The sequence below is a fragment of the Panthera onca genome, chromosome A3 (genome assembly GCF_046562875.1).
Source record: "Panthera onca isolate mPanOnc1 chromosome A3, mPanOnc1 haplotype 2, whole genome shotgun sequence".
Classification (NCBI taxonomy): Eukaryota; Metazoa; Chordata; class Mammalia; order Carnivora; family Felidae; genus Panthera; species Panthera onca.
In genome coordinates this window covers 122,192,958-122,212,459 of record NC_138341.1, presented here as the reverse complement: position 1 = coordinate 122,212,459, position 19,502 = coordinate 122,192,958, and the positions used below count along the sequence as shown (strand labels likewise).

The 19,502-nt window shown below is 43.2% G+C and overlaps 1 protein-coding gene across 12 annotated transcripts in view; it reads left to right on the top strand.

Moving 5' to 3' along the window:
* Positions 1-19,502, top strand: part of PTPRT (protein tyrosine phosphatase receptor type T) — a 1,077,107-nt gene that overhangs the window by 919,950 nt on the left and 137,655 nt on the right. For all 12 annotated transcript variants that reach the window (XM_060618029.3, XM_060617982.3, XM_060618020.3 and 9 more), the window contains one exon: positions 15,922-16,070. In XM_060618029.3, coding sequence (XP_060474012.1) covers positions 15,922-16,070 — 149 coding nt within the window. The remainder of the gene's footprint in view (positions 1-15,921; positions 16,071-19,502) is intronic.

Below are 19,502 nucleotides of genomic sequence, written 5' to 3'. Positions count from 1 at the left end.
TGTGAAGATGTGGGATGTAAGGTTTTTCCAGGAGATCAGTGCCTGGCTCAAAGTGTATCCATCCACTGTATTACTATGCAGGTGTAGTAATCTAAGCTGGGAGCAATTTGCTCAATAAATTATACTTTTATAATCTCATCTCTCACCTTTTAAGGGTATTAAACAGTGCTTTTGCCTTAGCTCTCAATGGTGAGGAAAACCATACTCAGTACCTAGAAGCAATGTTGTAAAGAGAAGAGCATGGACTGAATTCGTGTTTGAATCCTGCACTTTGCCACTTTCTTTCATTTTTTTAAAAATGTTTATTTATTTTTTAGAGAGAGAGCGGGGGAGGGGCAGAGAGAGAGAGAAGGAGTCATAGGATCCAGCGCAGGCTCTGTGCTGACAGCGGCCAGCCTGGTGTGGGGCTCAAACTCAGGAACTGAACTGTTATATTATGACCTGAGTCGAAGTCGGACGCTCAACTGACTGAGCCACCCAGGTGACCCTGGACTCTGCCCCTTTCTAAGCTAACCTGAGCCTATGTTTCCTCATCTGTCAAAGGAGGACAGTGATACCAAAATTGGAGGGTTGTCTTGGGGATTTACCAAGGATTACATAAAATAATACAACACGTGTACAGCGTCTAATTTTGTATCTGGTACATGGTTGGTGCTTGGTACATTGCAGCTATTATTGTATTTTATGTTATATGTCTACTGGTGTTTTGCACTTTAGAAAGTACTTTTATACAGATCTCTCCTGTAACTTTCAAGGCACTCCAGTGAGGAAGTATCATTAAATGCCAGGAAATGAAGGCTCACCCAACTGAACAGGGTCACAGGCTACTTGAAGAAAGAAATCCATGGAACAGAGTTACCAGTGACTGGTACTGTGTTCTCATGATGGATTGAGAGGTGGTTGTGACAGGGAGCGGGCAGCAGAACTGGGAGGAACTATGCCCTCTGAGATCAGGTGGAGTATGCCATGAGCTAAGTCCAGTGTTGGTCACTGCCTGAAAGTATATAACCATTGTTCCAAATTGTAATTGGAGAAAAGAAAAGAAAAACACCTGTTCCCACCCCCTTATTCCATTAAGTACACTCACTGTCTAAATGGGACAAGACTCAAACAGGAAAAAGGTCATTCATCTTTTTCTAGCTGTAAGAAATTTTATAATCTGAATTGGAGGAATAAGGACAAAGATTAAAGGAAAGATAAGGTCGGGGGTGATTTTTGTTATTTCTTAAATGGGCTTTTTGAGTCCCACTTTTAATTTTTTAGAACAAACTTTTGTTTCTTAACATGTTTTTGTTTATAATGTCTTATGAATAAGGTTGTGCTATGGAGAGGATTTTATTCAAATTCAGCTATGCCAGACATAGAAGAATAACATTATATAAAAATGTACCCAGATGATTATGATATTTAGCATGACAACAGGTGTCTGGTTTCATTTTCTGGACAGTTAAGGTTTGAAAGCTTCCTCCCCCGCTTCTTTCTTTAAAAATAAGTGTACGATGAGTTCGAGCCCCGCGTTGGGCTCTGGGCTGATGGCTCAGAGCCTGGAGCCTGCTTCCGATTCTGTGTCTCCCTCACTCTCTGCCCCTCCCCCGTTCATGCTCTGTCTCTCTCTGTCTCAAAAATAAATTAAAAAATAAAAATTAAAAAAAAAGTGTACGATGGCATTTTAGAATCAGATGTTGATACCTGAAAGAAATCTTGCTTGGTTTTGATTGGGCTTGTGTTGAATCTATAGATCAGTTTGGTGAAAATCAACATCATAACAGTATTGAGTCTTTTGGCCCAGGAATATGGGGTTGTCTCTCTGTCTGTATGGGTCTACTTTCATTTGTTTTATCATCCACGTGTTGTTCTCAGTATGCAGGATCCCTGCATCTTTTGGTGGATTTATACCTGAATGTTTCATTTTTCCATGCTATTTAAATGGCACCATTTTTTAAATTTCATATTCTAATTGTTCATTGTTCATATATGGAAATATAACTAACTCTCATATGTTAAAAATTATTGCACTTGGTAACACAAAAAACAAAGACAAAAAGATCTCAGTTGGATAAAATAGTAACTTATTTCAAGCAAACAGGGCTATTGCGTGAAAGAGGGATTAGACAAAACAAATGGATAAGAAAGGACAAACATGTGTGTGTGTGTGCACACAGACACACTGCAACATTGCACAGCCATAAAAAAGGATGAGATCTTGCCATTTGCAACAACATGGGTAGACCTAGACAGTAGTACTACGCTAAGTGAAGTAAGTCAGACTGAGAAAGATAAATACCATATGATTCCACTCACATGTCGATTTAAAAAAAAAAAACAGACTAATAAACAAAAAGAATAATCAGTCCTATAAATACAGAGAATAAACCAATGGCTACTAGAGAGAAGGGAGTGGAGGGAGGGACAAAATGAGTGGAGAGTGGGAGATATAGGCTTCCAGTTGTGGAATGAATAAGTCACGGGAATACAATAAAATAGAGATTATGGTCAATGATACTGTAATAGTGCCGTATGGTGACAGATGGTAGCTACACTTATGGTGAGCATAGTATATAATATATAGAGAAGCTGAATCACTGTGTTGTACACCTGAAACCAAAGTAACATTGTGTGCCAACTGTTCTCAAATTAAAAAAAGAAAAAAGTTGTATGGAAACCAATTTGACAATAAACTTCATATATTGAAAAAAAAAAGAAAAGAAAAGAAAAAAGGTTGATTAGGCTCACCCAGGCCAAGTACTTAGCAAAGTACCCACTACATACCCAAAATGTTAGCTCCATCCGTGTTGCCTTCTCACATTCTGTGTTGCTCTGAAAGCCAGGCTCTATTCCATGAGTGGAGGTTATGGCAGTTAGAATTATGTGATGGTTAAGATGTTAAGACTTGGTTTTAGGCAGACCTGGGTTTGGATCCTGGCTCTACCATGCACTAGCCGTGTGCTCTTGAGTATCTCTCTCACCCTCTCTGCTCTTCAGTTTCCTACACTATAAAGTGGGGATGATTGATCCAAGATAGGGTGCTGACTTTACCAGAGTACAGTTCCTGGCACCTAGCAAATGCTCAGTGAGCATTAGCTACTCTCATTGTTGCTTTGTTGTTGTTGTTGTTGTTGTTGTTGTTGTTGTTGTTGTTGTTATGTTGCAAGGAGGAAGATGCTGGAGAAGCCTAAGTAAGAAAGGCCTTTCTAACAATGCTTGTCCAACAATAGACTAGGTTGAATGTGGGGTAGTGAGCCTCCCATCACAGAATAATGGACCACCGTTATCTAGGCTGTCCCAAGGGAAGTCAGGCTTCCCAGAGAGTTTCCCCTGTGTCAAAGTACTGATTCCCCCATGGCATCAGAAGCAAGTGGCAGTGGTGGTGCCAGTCTCCCTGGTCACCTAAGACATTTGACCCACAGACACCAAGAGCTTGGAGGAGTAGACAGAAATGGCATCCACGAAAAAATGAACACAGACCAGACTTATCTTTCCATCAGCTGCAGTTTATGATTGCACATTAAATTCAATTGCTTTCCTTAGGAGTCTGGTGTTGAGACCCATCCTCTCCAGCCCAGTGCCATCCATTCTGGCTTTCCCCAGGAGTGCAGACAGACCAGCCGCCTTCCTAGTGTACACTAATTAATTTATCTCATGCTTGTGATTTTACGGTGCTTAAGTGCTGGAGCATTTCTGTTTGTTCTTCTCCCTGCAAAGCACCTCACGTTACATAAAGACCATGAATCTCCATTGCAAACGCCGTCTGTCTTGGGCTAGGGAACAGCCCGCCGGCAGCCTGTTGTCTTCCTGGCTCTGCCTCTTACAGCCAAAGTAACACATCCATTAATTTATCCTTAATGACATTTTGACATTCCAATCAGTTCATCAGATGTGCCTTATGCAAGCCTTCTCCCGCACGGCCGGGCCAGGGTGCCAGGCCACTCTTGATGCATAATGCATGAAACCAGTGCAGTGCACGGTACCCTCTGACAGACACATCGCGTGCTTCTCACAGCCCTGGCTCCCTGAGTGATCCACACTGATGCCTTCAGCAGTGTTTTCCTCTGTGCTTCCAGCTTGCTGTGCTTAGGGGAAGCGGGTCAGTTCAAAGAGAGATGTCCTGGCTCAGAAACATACATGCAACTGTGCTATCTGAGGAGAAGTGATAGCGTATCAAACCCCTGCCACACTCAAAGGATTAGAGAAGCTTTAGTTCCACCAGTTCAGGTGCAAGGAAGACCTATGACAAAACCTAACATCCTGAATTTCATTACCCTGCTGCTACTTAAAAATAATGATCGCAAAGACATTCTGATAACAATGGTATCAAAGAAGAAATGAAAATTATCCTTAATACCCTCCATATAACACGTTAGCATAGACACGCTTCCTCACAGTGGTAATCACAGGGTACACAGTTTCATTCTCTGGGTTTGTTTTTTTTTTTTTAACTTAATGTAAGCCAGTTAGCATTCTTCAATGTTGTTACATAGTTTTCATTTTTAATGGCACTCTGTCATTTTAATAGCTGCATAATATTCCATCTGGGGGATGCACCATCATTTACTGAAGCAATCCCCTATTGGTAGACATTTATGAGGCTGTGACTGATGGTTTGCAATTGAAGAGAAGCTGCAGAACAGGCTAACGGGGAGAACAGGACTCTGCAGGCTAAAGAATCGGGGCTCCATTCCCTCCCGGTCCCTTTACCTGTTTTATGAGTTTGGGATTAACCTCTGGGCCTCCGACTCCTCACCTATAAAACAAAAGAAATAATCACTCCCTTGTCATGCTGCTGTGAGGGTTACAAGTGTTTTCAAGGTATTGAGCACATGCTGGTATTTCCTACATGTTACACTGTTATATTCACCCGTCTTTACCAGTGGTTGTAGATCAGGGGCAGTACTGCCCTCCCCAGCCTCCCTCCTGGGGACATTTGACAGTGCCTAAAGACATTTTTTTATTTGTCACACCTGGGAACGAGAGGCATTCCTGGAAGGTGGTGGGTACAAGCCACGGAACCAGATAAACATCCTGCCGCGCACAGGACAGCCCATGCGGCAACGAACTCTCCGGCCCCACATGTCAATGGTGCTGAGATCAAGAACCCCTGCCATACACACAGCTGTTTTCCAATGTCGTCCACGTAATACATGGATTTTTATTATTATTTCATTAGGGCAAAGCCCCAAGAAAATGGGAATGCTTGAGTAAAGAGTATATTGTGCTCACAGGCAGTTCTAGAAGAAATGAGCTGGGGTTGGGGATGGGAATAAGGTTTGAGGTGACTGATGGAGAATAGACAGCAGGTAAGTAGTATGTGCTCCACAGTGGGGCCGGAGATGACATTCCATAGACCAGTTCTCCAAGTATAGTTCCAGCATCTCCTAGGAACTTGGAAATGCAGATTCTCAGATCCTAAACTCAGATTCACCAAATCAGAAACTCTGAGCGTGGAGCCTAATCATCCCTGTTTTCAACACGCTGTCTAGGTGATTCTGGCGCACCCTCAGGCTTGAGAATCTCCATCGTGCACCATCTGTAGAGAAAGGCCCCTCCTGTAGAATAATAAGAAGGACCTGTTCCAGTACAGACACTTGGTGCAGAAATAGATTAAAAGTGTCAGGTCTAAGTCATGGGGATGCTCAAATATGGGACAGAGCAACAATAAAGGAATTAAACGTGTTACTCATTCATTCATTCATTTAGTCAGTAAACATTTTTAAAGCTTTTACAACGTTGTGCCAAGTGCTGAACTAGGTGCTAGGGAAAAGTGAACTAATGGATGTTATGGAAGCCGTTATAATGAAGGATGGTGAGAACAGCAGGAAGATGACTAGGAGATGAAATGTAGGTAAAGTATGTCCCATCAGGGAGAGATCAGAAAAGGCCTCCTGGAAGACATAGTGCTCGAGACGGAACTAAAAGGGCTTGTGATCTGCTTATACGTTAATTCAGCAGGTGCTTATGCCAGCAACTGCGTGAGGCCCTGGGGAGTGGGAAGCGCCCGAGGCCAGCATGGCCCCTGCTGGTGTGGTCACAGTCTAGCAGGGGAGATGACCCTGGGGGCTGGCCATCCAGCAGGCCATCGTGGTTTCTGGAGGGAGCCAAAGGCCTGTAGTGGGGTGGGGGGAGGGGGAGAAAGAGAGGGCCCTGGGTCAAGGTCTGAGAAGAGGTGTGGGCACAGGGATGTGGAGTACAAAAGGTGGTTCAGTGAACTAGGGAAGGAATAGCTGCAGAGCCTCAGGAAGGAGGAGAGATGGTTTAGAAGAGTTTAGTAAAGTCTGAAGGCTTTGTGGTCATCCATCCATCCATCCATGTATAGGCTGGTTGGGTAGAACAGGCAGCCCAACCCAGGGCATCCAAGAGGGCATGGACAGGAGACATAGTTCAGCTCAGCCTCAGCTCAGAGGAGAACATCCCCATCTAGCGACCTGCCTCTCTGGGAAGAGGCTGCCTGGAGACATGACGAGTCCCTGTAACTGGAGTTGACAATCAGGACCTGCATGTCCACTTGTTGGGGGATGTTGCAAGGGACCTTCCAGCCATGGTGGGAGAGTGTCTGGAGAGCCCCAAAGGCCATTCCAGCCCAGAGAATCCAAGACTCTGTAACCTGTAATGAGGGTCAGAACAGGACCGGGAGCAAAACATCTGCCCGAGAGTCTGGCTTGGTTTGTGGTTGTGTAAGCAAGGTATGGATGGAGTAGGGCAGGGTGCCGGGAGAAAAAGTAGTCATTTTGGTTCCCTGGAGTGTTCATCTCGGGGAGAAGATCAAACACAAAATTAAGGTAAAAATAAAGCAGGGGAAACGCATGCGGACTGCCAGTGTGAAGAAGGGAGAGAAAAAGAACTGGCATTTGCGGAGTGTTTGTTACGTACCAAAGACCATGCCAGGAATGTACACTTACTATTTCTAATCATCGTAGTCACTCTCTGAACAAGGGCCTATCAAATACCATTTTACAGAGAAGGAAACTGAGTCTGATAGTCTCAGAGGCGGAGACGCAAGTAGGATTCAGCAGCTTGTTAGAATCAGGTTAGTCTGGAGCCACAGTCCATTTCCACAGAACCAACAGCAGAGGGCTGTTCGCTTTGCCCAGAGGTTCAGAGCTCAGTGGCCTGAAAGCTCTTCGGGAACTCAGCACTGTCTCAGCCAAAGATTCTGTCCTCACTTTCCTATGAGGCAGTTACTCCCTTCTCCTTGTTTATTATGTAACAAACACTTAACACAGAGCTTATCTGGTAGGTGACACATCCTGTCGTAAGTTCATTAGTATTTGTAAGTTAGTAGCTATTGCAAACAGTTGTCATAAGCATTCACTGTAAGTACCCCCTATTTTAAAGATAAGGAAACTGAGTTGTAAAGAAGCTAAGTAACTGTCCAAGGCCACATAGCTAGTAAATACTGGAGCTGGGACTTGAACCAAGGCACTCTTGGCTCCAGAGCCCATGCTGTTCCCTCTGGGTTCTGCTGCAGGGTCCAAGAGATAGTGTGGCCATGTGGGCAGTGGGAGGAGGGCCTAGCATCTGTCTTAGGCCTTCTTCTGCACTGGTTCCCCTGCCAGCCCGCTAGACGATGGTTAAACTAAATCTGACTCTGTCCTTTGTGAAAAGAGCATAATACGTAGGAGAGCCACCTAGGCAAGAAAGGGAGAGGGGCAGCCACAAGGAAGAGAGAAGCAGAGGCAGACAGGTAGAGTCATACACATGGAGAGCAAGACAGCAGAGAGATGGAGGTGACAGGCAGTGGCTGGGATCCTTCAGTCTTTCAAATTGTGATGGCATCTGCTGCGGTTATTTCTATAACTTCGCCATTCCAGTGGAAACACATAGAAGCCCCAGGCTAGGGTGATGGGGGTGGAGGAGGAAGGACCCACCAGCTATGTTCTAGAATCGGTACCCAACAGAAGTAATGGGCTGACCCAATGTGCATTGCCTGCAGGATGTGAGCAGATGTGTGAGCTTTCTGCCTGCACGTGTGTGCATATGTATGTGAGTGCGTGTTTGCCTGGAAAGGAAGGGACCCAGCTGAGAAAGCTTTGGGACAAGGGTGGATACATATAGGTCCTTGGCTAAGCATGACACAGCAAGGAATCTTAGAGAACATTCAGAAGCCTGACTGCCTGAGTTTGAATCCCAGCTCTGTCTCCTAAAGCCTGGGTGACTTTCCATGAATTTCTTCCACTCTCTCTGCCTCTCCTTCTCATCTGTGAAATGGGGATGTGTTTACCAATCTCCTACAGTATTTAGGAGAATTAAAGGAGCTAACACATTGTGTTTGTAATAGCCTTAATAGTGCCTAGCATGGAATAAGTGCTGTTTACATGTTTATTAAATAAATGAAATGGATTTGGGATTTACTATTTCATGGATCTTGTATTCATTTCCTAGAGCTCCATAACAAAATACCACCAACTGGATGGCTGGGGGGGCGGAAAAGAAAACAAACGGACTTAGTCTCTCACAGTTCCAAAGGGTAGAAGTCTGAAATCCATATGTCACAGGGTCATTCTCCCTCTGGAACTCTGGGTAGAATCCTTCCTTGCTTCTTCCAAGTTTCTGGTGGCTGCTGGCAATCCTTGGCTTCTAGTTGCCTCACTCCGTTCTCTGCCTCTGTCATCACATGCCTTCTCCCTGTGTGTCTCCATCCAAATTTCCCTTTTCTTATAAGGATACCAGACCAGTTGGAGTAGAGCCCACTCTGATGACTTCATCTTAACTTGATTACATCTTTAAAGACCTCATTTCCAAGTAAGGTCATTCACAGGTACCAAAGGTTAGGACTTTAACATATATTTTAGGGGGACACCCTGCAACCAGTAACAGTCATTTAAATAGCATCTGTTATTGCCTTGGTTCTAAGATGCCAACTACCCCTGTAGAGAAATCAATACCCAGTAAGGGGAAAGGGCATGTCTCTGGTAACAAGAAGATATTTGGACCCCTGAGGCTGGCAGCCAAGTCACCTGCTTCCTGCTCCTCCACTTCCACAGGTGAAGGATGATAGGGACTCCTCACTGATTCAGACCAGCTAAGGAGTGGGTTCTCAAACATCCGGGTCTTTAAACTCCAGCATGCATTAGAACTGCCCGCAGAGATTATTAATCATCCAGAGTTTCTGATTCAGTAGGTCAGGGGTGGGGCCAGGGAAATTGCATTTCTAATATGTTCCCAGGTGAAGCTGATGCTGCTGGTCCAGAGACAACCCTGTTCTACATCAGTGGTGCTCAAGCTCGGTGGCACATTTATAATCACCTGGAGAGCTTCTGAAAACCCACACGCCCAGGCTGCACCCCAGACCAATTAAACTAGAATCTCACCAATAATTTTTGAAGCTCCCCAAACGATTCGTGCAGCCAAGGTCGAGCAGCACTGCTCTAGAATACATCAAAGAACGTTTTTAGAGAAAAGGCATTCTTCAGAGCATCTGCTCTAAAGGATTCATGTTTCATAAACAATGAGGCCATTTAAATTAACATGGCTACTCCTTATCTTTAAAAGATTACCAGAGAGCATGTATTGAGTGCTTACTGTGTACGATTCTCTGGGAAAAATGCTTTGCTAGCCACATACCATTTAATTTTGCAGCCACTTTCTGGGAAAGTACTACTGTTACCTACTTTTCAGACAGGAGGAAACTGACATGCCGACGGATGAGTACTTGTAAGAGCTCACACAGCTAGTCTGAGATGGCGCCAGGTTTTGATGCCAGGCTGTCTGGCACCAAAGCCAGTGTGTTAACTGCTTTGCCATTCTGCCTCCTGATGTAAGAGAAAGTGGTGTGTTCTCCTTTGAATTCTGCACATACCCATATCCTCATTTATACTACCAACTCTAATGTGGTAAAGCCCAGCCTCTGCCTCAGTTACAGTAGTTCTGAGTTAGTGAGGTTTGGATTAATGAGGTTTTGCTGCATTCATAAGGGACTAAAATCATATGTGCCATGGACTGAATTTGCACTTCTAATTTCATTCTGAAAAGAGAGGTGGAGGAATGTTGGAACAGGTGCACTGGCAGGTAGAAAGCAGGGTTTGGGTCCTGTGGCTTCTGCCATTGTGCTGTGTGCCTTGGCTAAGCCCCTCACCTGTCCAGGCCTGCTTCTTCTTGAAGAAATTGAGAGGCTGGTACCGTTCCCTTACAGTTCTGATGCATCACTTTAATTAGAGATCTGATTATGTCAGCACAGAAGCATACTGGCTTCAAAGGGTACAGTGCTGCCTTTTAATAGGAGTAGAGTCTCAGCTCTGTATTTTCTTTGTCTACCTCCTATGAGCTGAGGATTTCTCTCTGGCTCCAGTGTTCTATCTAATCTTTGTGGCTTCCCAGGAAACTGTCTAGAGATACCAACAGAGGATGAGCCCTATGTGGAAAAGAAAGAGTGCCTTAACCATGCCTCGCCAGGAGCATGGGCATAGCTCTTCACATTTAGGGAAAAATCCTAGGTGGAGGCCCCAACACTCTCCCCCCATTGGCTGGAGCCTCCTGTTCCCAGCCCAGAAAAGATTCAAGGGTTTTTCAGGATCCAGATGGTCAATTCCCTACCACCTCTATTCCAAGTGGCTTCTCAGTCTCTACTGGAACTTTGCCAATGAGGGGCTATGCGTTACTTCCAAAAGCCCAAACAGGGCAAGGGTCATGCCTGGCTTTTTACATCATGATCTCTTTCTAACAGCCACTGGCACAAAGTAAGGGCTCATTAAATATTTTTCCAACAAATTAATGTGCACAGAGGAAGAAACTACTAACTTTGGGAAGGAGAAGAGTAGGGGACATTTGAGTTGGGACTTAAAAGGTGTAGAGAAGGTTACCAAAGAATTAAAAATGGGAAGGACAGTCAGGCATTAGGTGCTTCCAAAAGAGACCCAAGCAATTGTACTTTGTTCTTTCTTCCTTGTTTCAAGCCAACCTGGTTCTAATTCTGCCCCTGGGGCCACAACAGAGCCAGACAGTCAGATGTGTGAAGAGGGCATTCCTGAATATACCTTCTCCTTGAAAAATAATCCCCATTGTTTCAGACATTTCTTCTCTCAGAGCATGATTTCAGAACCCTTCACAGCCTCGCATTCCTCTCCCTTGAGTCATTCCACCTGCCACTACCCCTTATAAAGAGCGGTGCTCAGAATAAATCATAGGACTCACGGTCCATCATGGGCACATCCCCTGCCACCTACCCTCACTCAGCTAACAAGCAAAGGTCAGAAAGACCTCAGAGTGATCTGTTAGAAGAAAGAATGCCAAGAGCTATGGTCACATCACATTGTCCCCGCCTGTCAGAAACAGTAAACTTCGGATTGCTATGTCTTAAAATGTTCTTTGGCTCTAGAAATGTCCCTGCAGAGGAATAGATAGGCTTATGAGTGCTCTCTTTTTACCAGCTTCTGGTACCCCCTACTGGTGAAATTGTGTGACCCAGTTGGCAAGAATCTCAACAACTAGAGAAAAAAATTCCAAGTTTCATAAGTCACAAGTACTTGAATCTTGAAGGATCTGAAGATTCCATAAGTTATGTGACTCTCCCATGTATCATGTAACTATTTTATGTGATTAAAAAAAAACATTTTATAGCTATGGCTATACTGTGGGCTTTGAGGGGAAAAAATCTGACTTCTGTGAGCATTCCATTAATTCTGCAAACATCCCAAGAATTCTGTGACAACTACCGGAAGAAAATGCTAAGTTGTCAGCCAGAAATATTCATAAGTAGAAATATTTCAGGTCACAAACTAATTTTGTGCAAGTTTTTCTTCCTCTTTCCTTGTATGTATCTTTTTTTAAAGTGGTTATAATTTGCAGTCGGAGTAGGATGGCAATCTCTTCTGCACTTCAAATTGTAGACTTTTAAATATAAATTTGTACAACAAATTTATTGAGCACTGGCTGTGTGCCAGACACTCAGCAAGAAATCAGAGTAGGTGTGAGAAGTCGAAAACCCTTCACCCAAGAGGCTCTTGCCCTGGTGGGTGGGAGAGTTGGATCCCTGCAATTCAACTAGACAGGTGCTTAGCTGGCATGGCAATGAGGCCTTCCTTGATCTGAGAAGGTTCAGACCAACCATTGGTGTTTCTTAGCTCCATGCATTTCTTCTCTCTGGCTTTCATCACTTTCGTGATTTTATAGCTGTGTCTGTATTTATCTGTTTAGCACCTGTCTTTGCCGTTAGTCTCCGTGCTCTGTGAAGGTCAGGGTCATGTCTGGCTTTTGTCACTGTGATCTTACCTCTAGCAGAAGCCGGTACATGTAGGTGCTCAATAAATATTTGTTCAGTGAATGAGTCAACCAAGAAGAGAAAATCACAAATCTATGTAGAGGAGCAAGAGAAACCTTCAAGGAGATGTGACATTTGAATGACACTGAGCCTTGAAGGATGGAGAGGAGGGGCCAGTGGAGAAGAATGGGGACATATGAAGGAATGTATAGTATTGAGGAATGGTTGGGGGGTGAAGATGAGGTGGCTGGTGTTCCCTAAGAGAAGGTGTGTATGGAAGATAAGGCTGAGTTGAAGCCTAGAGCCATAGCCTACAGGTCTTTCATGCCCTACTCATAGGCTTGGATTTCCCCCCTTCTCTTAAGGAAAAACAGGGAGGGGGGGTCTGAGTTAACTCGATGGCTATAGGAATAAAATGATTTTTCCTGTTTTACCAAGATGGTTTTTTAATTCTTAAATTTTGAATTCTGATAGAATATAGATCCCAAAACTATAGTTTTATGTTTTCTTTCTTTCCACATCCCTTCCTTCTATTTCTACTTTGTAGCTGTGTTTTCCAGCTGCTAAAACACCTGTCTGTACATTTTTAAATTATTATATAGCCTCATCATCGTGAACACATAGTGTCAACCATGGGCTAAATACTAAGGATACCATACTCCTGAGTTTTTACAACTCAGTTGGTTGTCGAGTTTTTAAATACCTATGTTTCATGGAAGTTCAATTTTTCATTTTTCATCCAGGTTTTCAGAGCTACCCAAACATTTCTATAAAAGGCCATTTTTCACAGATGCAGCAAGGCCTTTTATTATTATTATTATTATTCCTTTGGAAATGAATGACTTGTGCCCAAGACAACTCTCTCCATATTATTTTACCCCTAATGGAATGGGATTGGTTGGGAGTTATGCCCCTACGGAAATATCAAAGCCTCTTATACACACTCACTTATAGTTTTAAAGTTAACTTTCTTATTGGATTTCCTTTTATTTCCTGCCAGGGCAATGTGAGCAGAGCTTAGATAGAGGCAAAGGATCTGCTGTATATCTTTTCAAATTTATGATTAAGAAGGTCACATATACATTTTTAAACACACTCCTTTTTGATAATAAATGAAGAATAAAATTTCAAAATGTCATCAGCAGTAGACCCACTCATTTTTCCTTCGTTGGCACTCCCCCTGGCCCCTGTCTGACTGCCAACACTGATCCAGTACTTCCTTTCTGGTTGTTTTTCTGTCTACCAGGAATAGTTTGACTCCTGGAACAGAATGCCTGTGGCTAGAGCATTATATACAAAAGACGCATTCCTATTCCTGAGAACCCCTCTTTTCTCAAGCCAATGGGGGAAAAACCGAAAAGAAAGGAAAAAAGGGAGGGAGGGAGAGAAGAAAGGAAGGAAGGAAAGAGGGAAAGAAAGGAAGGAAAATAAAGGGAAGGAAGGGAGGGAATGAAAGGGAAGGGAAGGAGAGGAGGAGAGGAGGGAAGGAGGAAAGACGGGAGGGAAGGAAGGGAGGGAGGGAGGGGACGTGGGTTCCATTTTAGGATGCATTTGTCTTCAAATTGTGGCCAAAATGGGGGAGATAAAATTCTCTTCTTGGCGGGGGTTTCCTGGATCCAGATTCCTTTGCCTCGTTCTCCACTGAGCTCTCTGCTTCCAGAGCTAGCGCTACCTGGACTCCATGCCTCTGGCTTCCAGTTGGGTTGAGCAAATGAGACCCACTGTTCATTGGTCAGGGGGAGAGAAGAGGATGTAGCCAGGGTGTTGATGCCTCTTGTTCCTGCCATGTGAGGATCAACTGAGTTCCTCGAGAGAAGGCTGCTGCTTCTGAGCTGGTGGTCTTATCTTCACAACTCTCTCCTTCAGGGTGCCAGTGACTGCTTCCTCTGCTTGTCCCTCTGGACACGTGGGTGGCCAACAACTCACCTGTCACTATGGTGGACCTTAGGTTCCCCTTCACCCTTCTTACTTTTGTCAGTAGTCCTTTTGCACATAAAGTCTCCCCAAATCATTCTCACTTGAGTATGCCATCTGTCATTCTTCCGTGCAGTCCACATCTAGATCCAGGGATCCATGGGAAGGGTGTTACTCCCCATACTGTCAAACTAGAATTCATCCTAGATGAACTCCCCTAAAATACTTCTGTGTCTAGGTTTTATCTTTTCATTTCATACCTCCTCTGATAGGGAGATCATTCCTCTTGAAATTGCATATTTCATGACCAGGCAGGCTCAATTTTGGAAAAATTTTTCCTGAATTTGACTCCTCTGGGAGATCTGTTGTTTCCATGTTGATATAGGAGTGATTAAGATTGAAGTTGAAACCAAGTCCTATGGAAAATGGAGCAAGAGACCTGGGATAATTTACCCCCAAGATATTTAATGTGTCCATCGCTTTCCTTATCACAGGAACATAATAGCTATATTTAGAATTGGAAATGTGGGGAAATCTCAGAGGGACTGCATTGGCTTTTTAGAAATGTTTGAAAAACTGTCATATGCAAGAGGGGTTAGTAATATTTTTGTACTTCTAATGATCTAAGAACAACCGGTTAAGATTTAAGAGAAGTAGGTTTCAAATCCATATGAAGGACTTTTTAAACCTTCAGCTGCCTGGGGAGGCGTCCAAATCTCTACCACTTGATATCCAGAGATTTCACAGTGGGTCTCTTGAAGGGGGATTTGGACATTAGAATGTGGTTGGACCAGCAGGGATGATATAAAAACAAGGATGCAGCTGTCATGTGTTGAATGTTACTGTGTGCCAGGTGCTGTATTCCATGTGTTTCACATATGATCTCAGTTAATCATCACAGCCCTAGGAGCTTGGTCCCATTGTTGACTGATGTACTCAGAGGACGAGTTCAGAACTTAAAGAGGTTAAAGAACGGGCCCTGCATCATGCAGCTGGCAGGTGGCAGAGATAGTATATGAACCCAGGTCTTCCTGATGCCAAAACCAATGGTTTTAACATCCAGTAGATGGTGTCATAATGACCTTGGGAACTAGGTGGCCATGCACAGGCCTAACCCTGTCCTACCTCCATGAGCTGGGGCCTCTGCATGCTTTTATCCGCTCTCAAAATGATTCTAATTTCCATCACAGTTTGGAAATCACTGATTTAAACTAGTATTATTATAAATGCCCATCTGGTTCTGAAGGTCTTTCATTCCTATGAATGATCGTCAGGCATCAAGTTCAGCTTTAAATTTTCTCCTTTCGAGCTACAGGACTAACTAACCCTCACCCTCACCCTCACCCTTCACCAACCACAAGTCTCTACTTCAGTTGTCCATTGTTTGGCGTGTTATTTTATTACCTTAGTCCCTGAGAAAGGTCAGACTCCATTTTGAATCTCATTCAGAGCCATGAGAACAGAAAGGGCCAATCAGCTTCTTCCCTACTTCAAAAGGAGAGCAAGGAATCATCATGTAAGTCTCATTGATTTCCGATTTTAAGCTCAAGTAAAGAACATACCTATTGTTGGAGATGATCCAGAATAAGCCTCATATTTCCGAGTAAATGAAAGCCATTAATGGTTTCAGGAGGATTTAGGCTTATTCCACCTTGACATTGGAGGACCCATCTTGACTCTCTCTGTTCCTGGAGAATGAACCAGGTTTGGGGGTTGAGGATGATGGGTAGGGTGGAAGAACAATCTGATCTTTCCAATGCTTTAATGCAGCTGGAACCATCTGACTGTGATTTTTTCCCCTTGCACATGTCCCAAAGGAAGCTGGCCAAGAAGCAGAAGGAGACACAGAGTGGAGCCCAGAGGGAGATGGGGCCTGTGGCCTCAGCCGACAAACCCACCACCAAGCTCAGCGCCAGTCACAACGATGAAGGCTTCTCCTCTAGCTCTCAAGATGTTAATGGATTCAGTAAGTTGACCCAGCTAAGGGGAAGGGAACATCCATGGTTCAGCTTGACCCTGGTACCTCTGCTGTGGACCCCTCACAGTGGTCAGATGCTGAAGGGTATGGGTTCGGGATGCTTCCTTGGATGTTCCAAGGATGAATGTTCTCCCTGGCAAGGACTTGGGGCAGCCCATCTTGAGGGAAAAGGAGGTTTTAAGAATATTCCCCCAAAGCAAATGGAAATGGGGCAAGCCATCTTAACTGCTTGTGGAAATAAATAGATACAGGTTAAAACTAATAGTAGTTTAAAAAAAAAAAAAGAGGACATAGTTATGCCCATAAGGAGAAAAACATGCCGCATTGAAATGAGTGTCTTACAGTTTTCAAAACAGTGTTTCATATAAACCATGTTAGGTAGGTGTGCCACTAATTGCCATCTCTGTTTTGAGTGCTTAGGAAACTGAGGCTCAGAAAAGCAACTTCTGCAATGTCCCAAGGCTGATGAGTATACCTATCCAAACCTGGAACCCATGTCTCCCAAGCCTGGCCAGGTCCAAATTATAGCCAGTGTTCCAAGGGGCCTTTAGTCAAGAGCACCTGAGCCCTCATGCAGAATTGATACAGGGTCCCAAGCCTATAGAAGTGGCTAAGATTTCAGAGTTAAATCTTATCCAAAGGAAAATCTCAAGACTGGTAACCTAAAACTAACTTTTGTTCTCATCTCTCTTTAAGACAATTATTTTTCCTAGATTTAATAGAAATGCTAGATTCCCCAGCCTCTGCTCCAGATTAGGGAATTCAGGAAATCTAAAGGAATGTGAGCGTAGACAAATGAATGTCCTCCACACAGTGTGTGGCAAATGGAAGAAACCATAATTTGTAAAAATCACTTAGATATGATCAGTTGGGGGGGGGGGTTCTATGAGAAAATGAAGAAAGAAAGGAAACAAATATTTATAGACCATCTTCGTCCTCACCATGGCCCCGTGAGATACTGCATATGATTGTTCCCATTTTATAGGTAAGGTAGCCAAGGTTCAGTGCATGCGGCTGACCTTCTCAGAGTTACATAGCTAATTCCTGATGGATCCATGTTCTGAGGGTAACTTAGACCCATGATTGCTCATCTTAAGTATAGCACAGAACTCCTCTGAGAAAGTTTTCATAATACACATATGTAGGCCCTACACCTTACTGACTAAATCACAATCTCCTGAGGGAAGAGAGGTAGGGAGATGAGGGGAGGGGTAAGGCGGGATGTGGGTTTTGTAAAAGCCACTTAGATGGTTCTTATAGGCACGCTGATTAAGAACACTGAACTTTGAGGGAAGCAATAGCCATTTTCAAATATTGACATGCCGCCTTGGGAAGGAGATTAGTTTTAAAGCTATAAAAAGGTTGAGAAAATAGTAAAATGAATATTCCTTTACCTTGTACCTAGACTCACCAATTATTCATATTTGCAATATTTGTACACACACACTCTCTCACTCCATACTATATATTATATATGTATACATATATAAAAATATCCTGTATATATATACTTATATAAGATTATATAAAAATTTTATAAAATTTTCAGAACCATTTAGAAGTAGGTTGCAGACATCATGACACTCTACTTGCAGAGAATTCCTAAGAACTAGGAAAACTCTTCAATGTAACCACTATAAAATTATCTGACCCAAGAAATGTAACCTTATTTCAGTATGGAATATACCAGCATATAGTTAAATTTCCTCAGTGGTCCTAAAATATTTATTGTTGTTGTTGTTGTTGCTGCTGATTTAATCCAGGGTCCACTCAGGTACTCACATTATACTTGGTCATCATGTCTCTCCATCACTTTTCATCTAGAACAGCCAGCCCTCCCTCCTTTTTTTTTCTTTCAGGGCATCGACACATTTTAAGTCTCAGCCAGTTGTCTCCTAGAATGTGGCACAATCCAGATTTATCTGATTTTCTTCACCATGATTGCACTCAGGTTAACATGTTGCCAAAAATTCAACATAGGTGGCATCATGTCCTTCCCTTTGCATCATCTCAACAGACAAATGCTATCACTTTGCCCGTTATTGGCAATGCTAAGTCTGCACACTTCTTAAGATTGTGTAATGGCTTTAAAGACAAAGTCTAACAGTGCATACTGATTATTTCATGAGCAAATATTTAACTTGCATTTTCCTCAGAGAGCAGAGCAAGTGTGCAGTCTGCCTACCCACGAAGCCAGCTCTTTTTCCTTTCTCAACCCAGATGAATCGCTGGGATTCATACATTCCCTTGGGCCCAGAAAAAGGCGATAGTGACATAGGCAGCCAGGAGAGGCAGAAAAAGGGTTGACAAGGAAATGGACTTGGTGTGTCCTGAAAGAAAGGCCCATCTGAAGATCCCTGAGACTCTCTATCTATATTCATCTGTCACTGATTCTCCTGCTTTCCCTGGGAGAAAGGAGGTTCAATAACAAGTCTAGCTGATAGACAATCCTGGCCAAGTGATACCCATTCACCCCAAACCTTTCCTATATAGGCCAGATTCTTGTGCACACCTTTTTCCATGTGTAAAATGCCTGGGAAGGCTGAATGTCAAAATGGAAAGACTTCTGGGAAGTCTGAGTGCCAAAACTATTATAGTCAAAGATACATGACCTCGAAATTATAGGTATTTGATCTTAAGTTTTCTGATCACAAGTGGAAACCTGGGTAACAGTGATTTCTTGGATTTCAAGGGAAAACATCACTGTATTCCCCAGAGCTAAAACTTAAACTCTTAAGAGGAAAGCATCCAAGACCAAGGTAGATTAGCCAGCCAAAAAGGAGAAATCCTATCTAGTAGAATCTAATCAGACATTTTCAAGTCTAGAGACAATATTTCCAAATGATTGATATGTGTGTTTGTTTTATATGCATACACACACAGATACACACACACATACCTTTTAATGGCGTTGCTTTTAAAAAAAGACATTGAAATTGAAAAAAAGTTCAGTTGACAGTATACTCAATTATTAAGAAATTTTGCATTTGTTTGAGTCACTGAATATCTTAGTACTCTATCTATGCATCTGGTGTCCTCAGGCTATAGCCACAAACACGCTCTGGGGATTCTTTTTAATACCCTGGAATGCATCAGGTACCTTTAAAATGCCCTGTGGAACCGCTGGGATGAGATTTGAGGGGAAAAAAATGTAAGTAATGCTTACACTAGAGATGTAGAAATTGCTTCTGAAATCACCCTGATGTATGTAAAATTGAATCTATTTTCTTGGCATTAGGGAAGTGACTGTCTGGCTTCTGCAGCGGCTTTAGGAGGCCCTGAGATTATTTGCAAATGTTAAGGAAGCAGGAGAAAGACAGAGTACAAGAATAGATGTCACATCAGAAAAGATTACAGAAGAATGTGCCCTGAGCAATTATTTCATTATTGAACAGGTGGGCTCCTGCCTGATTCAAATTC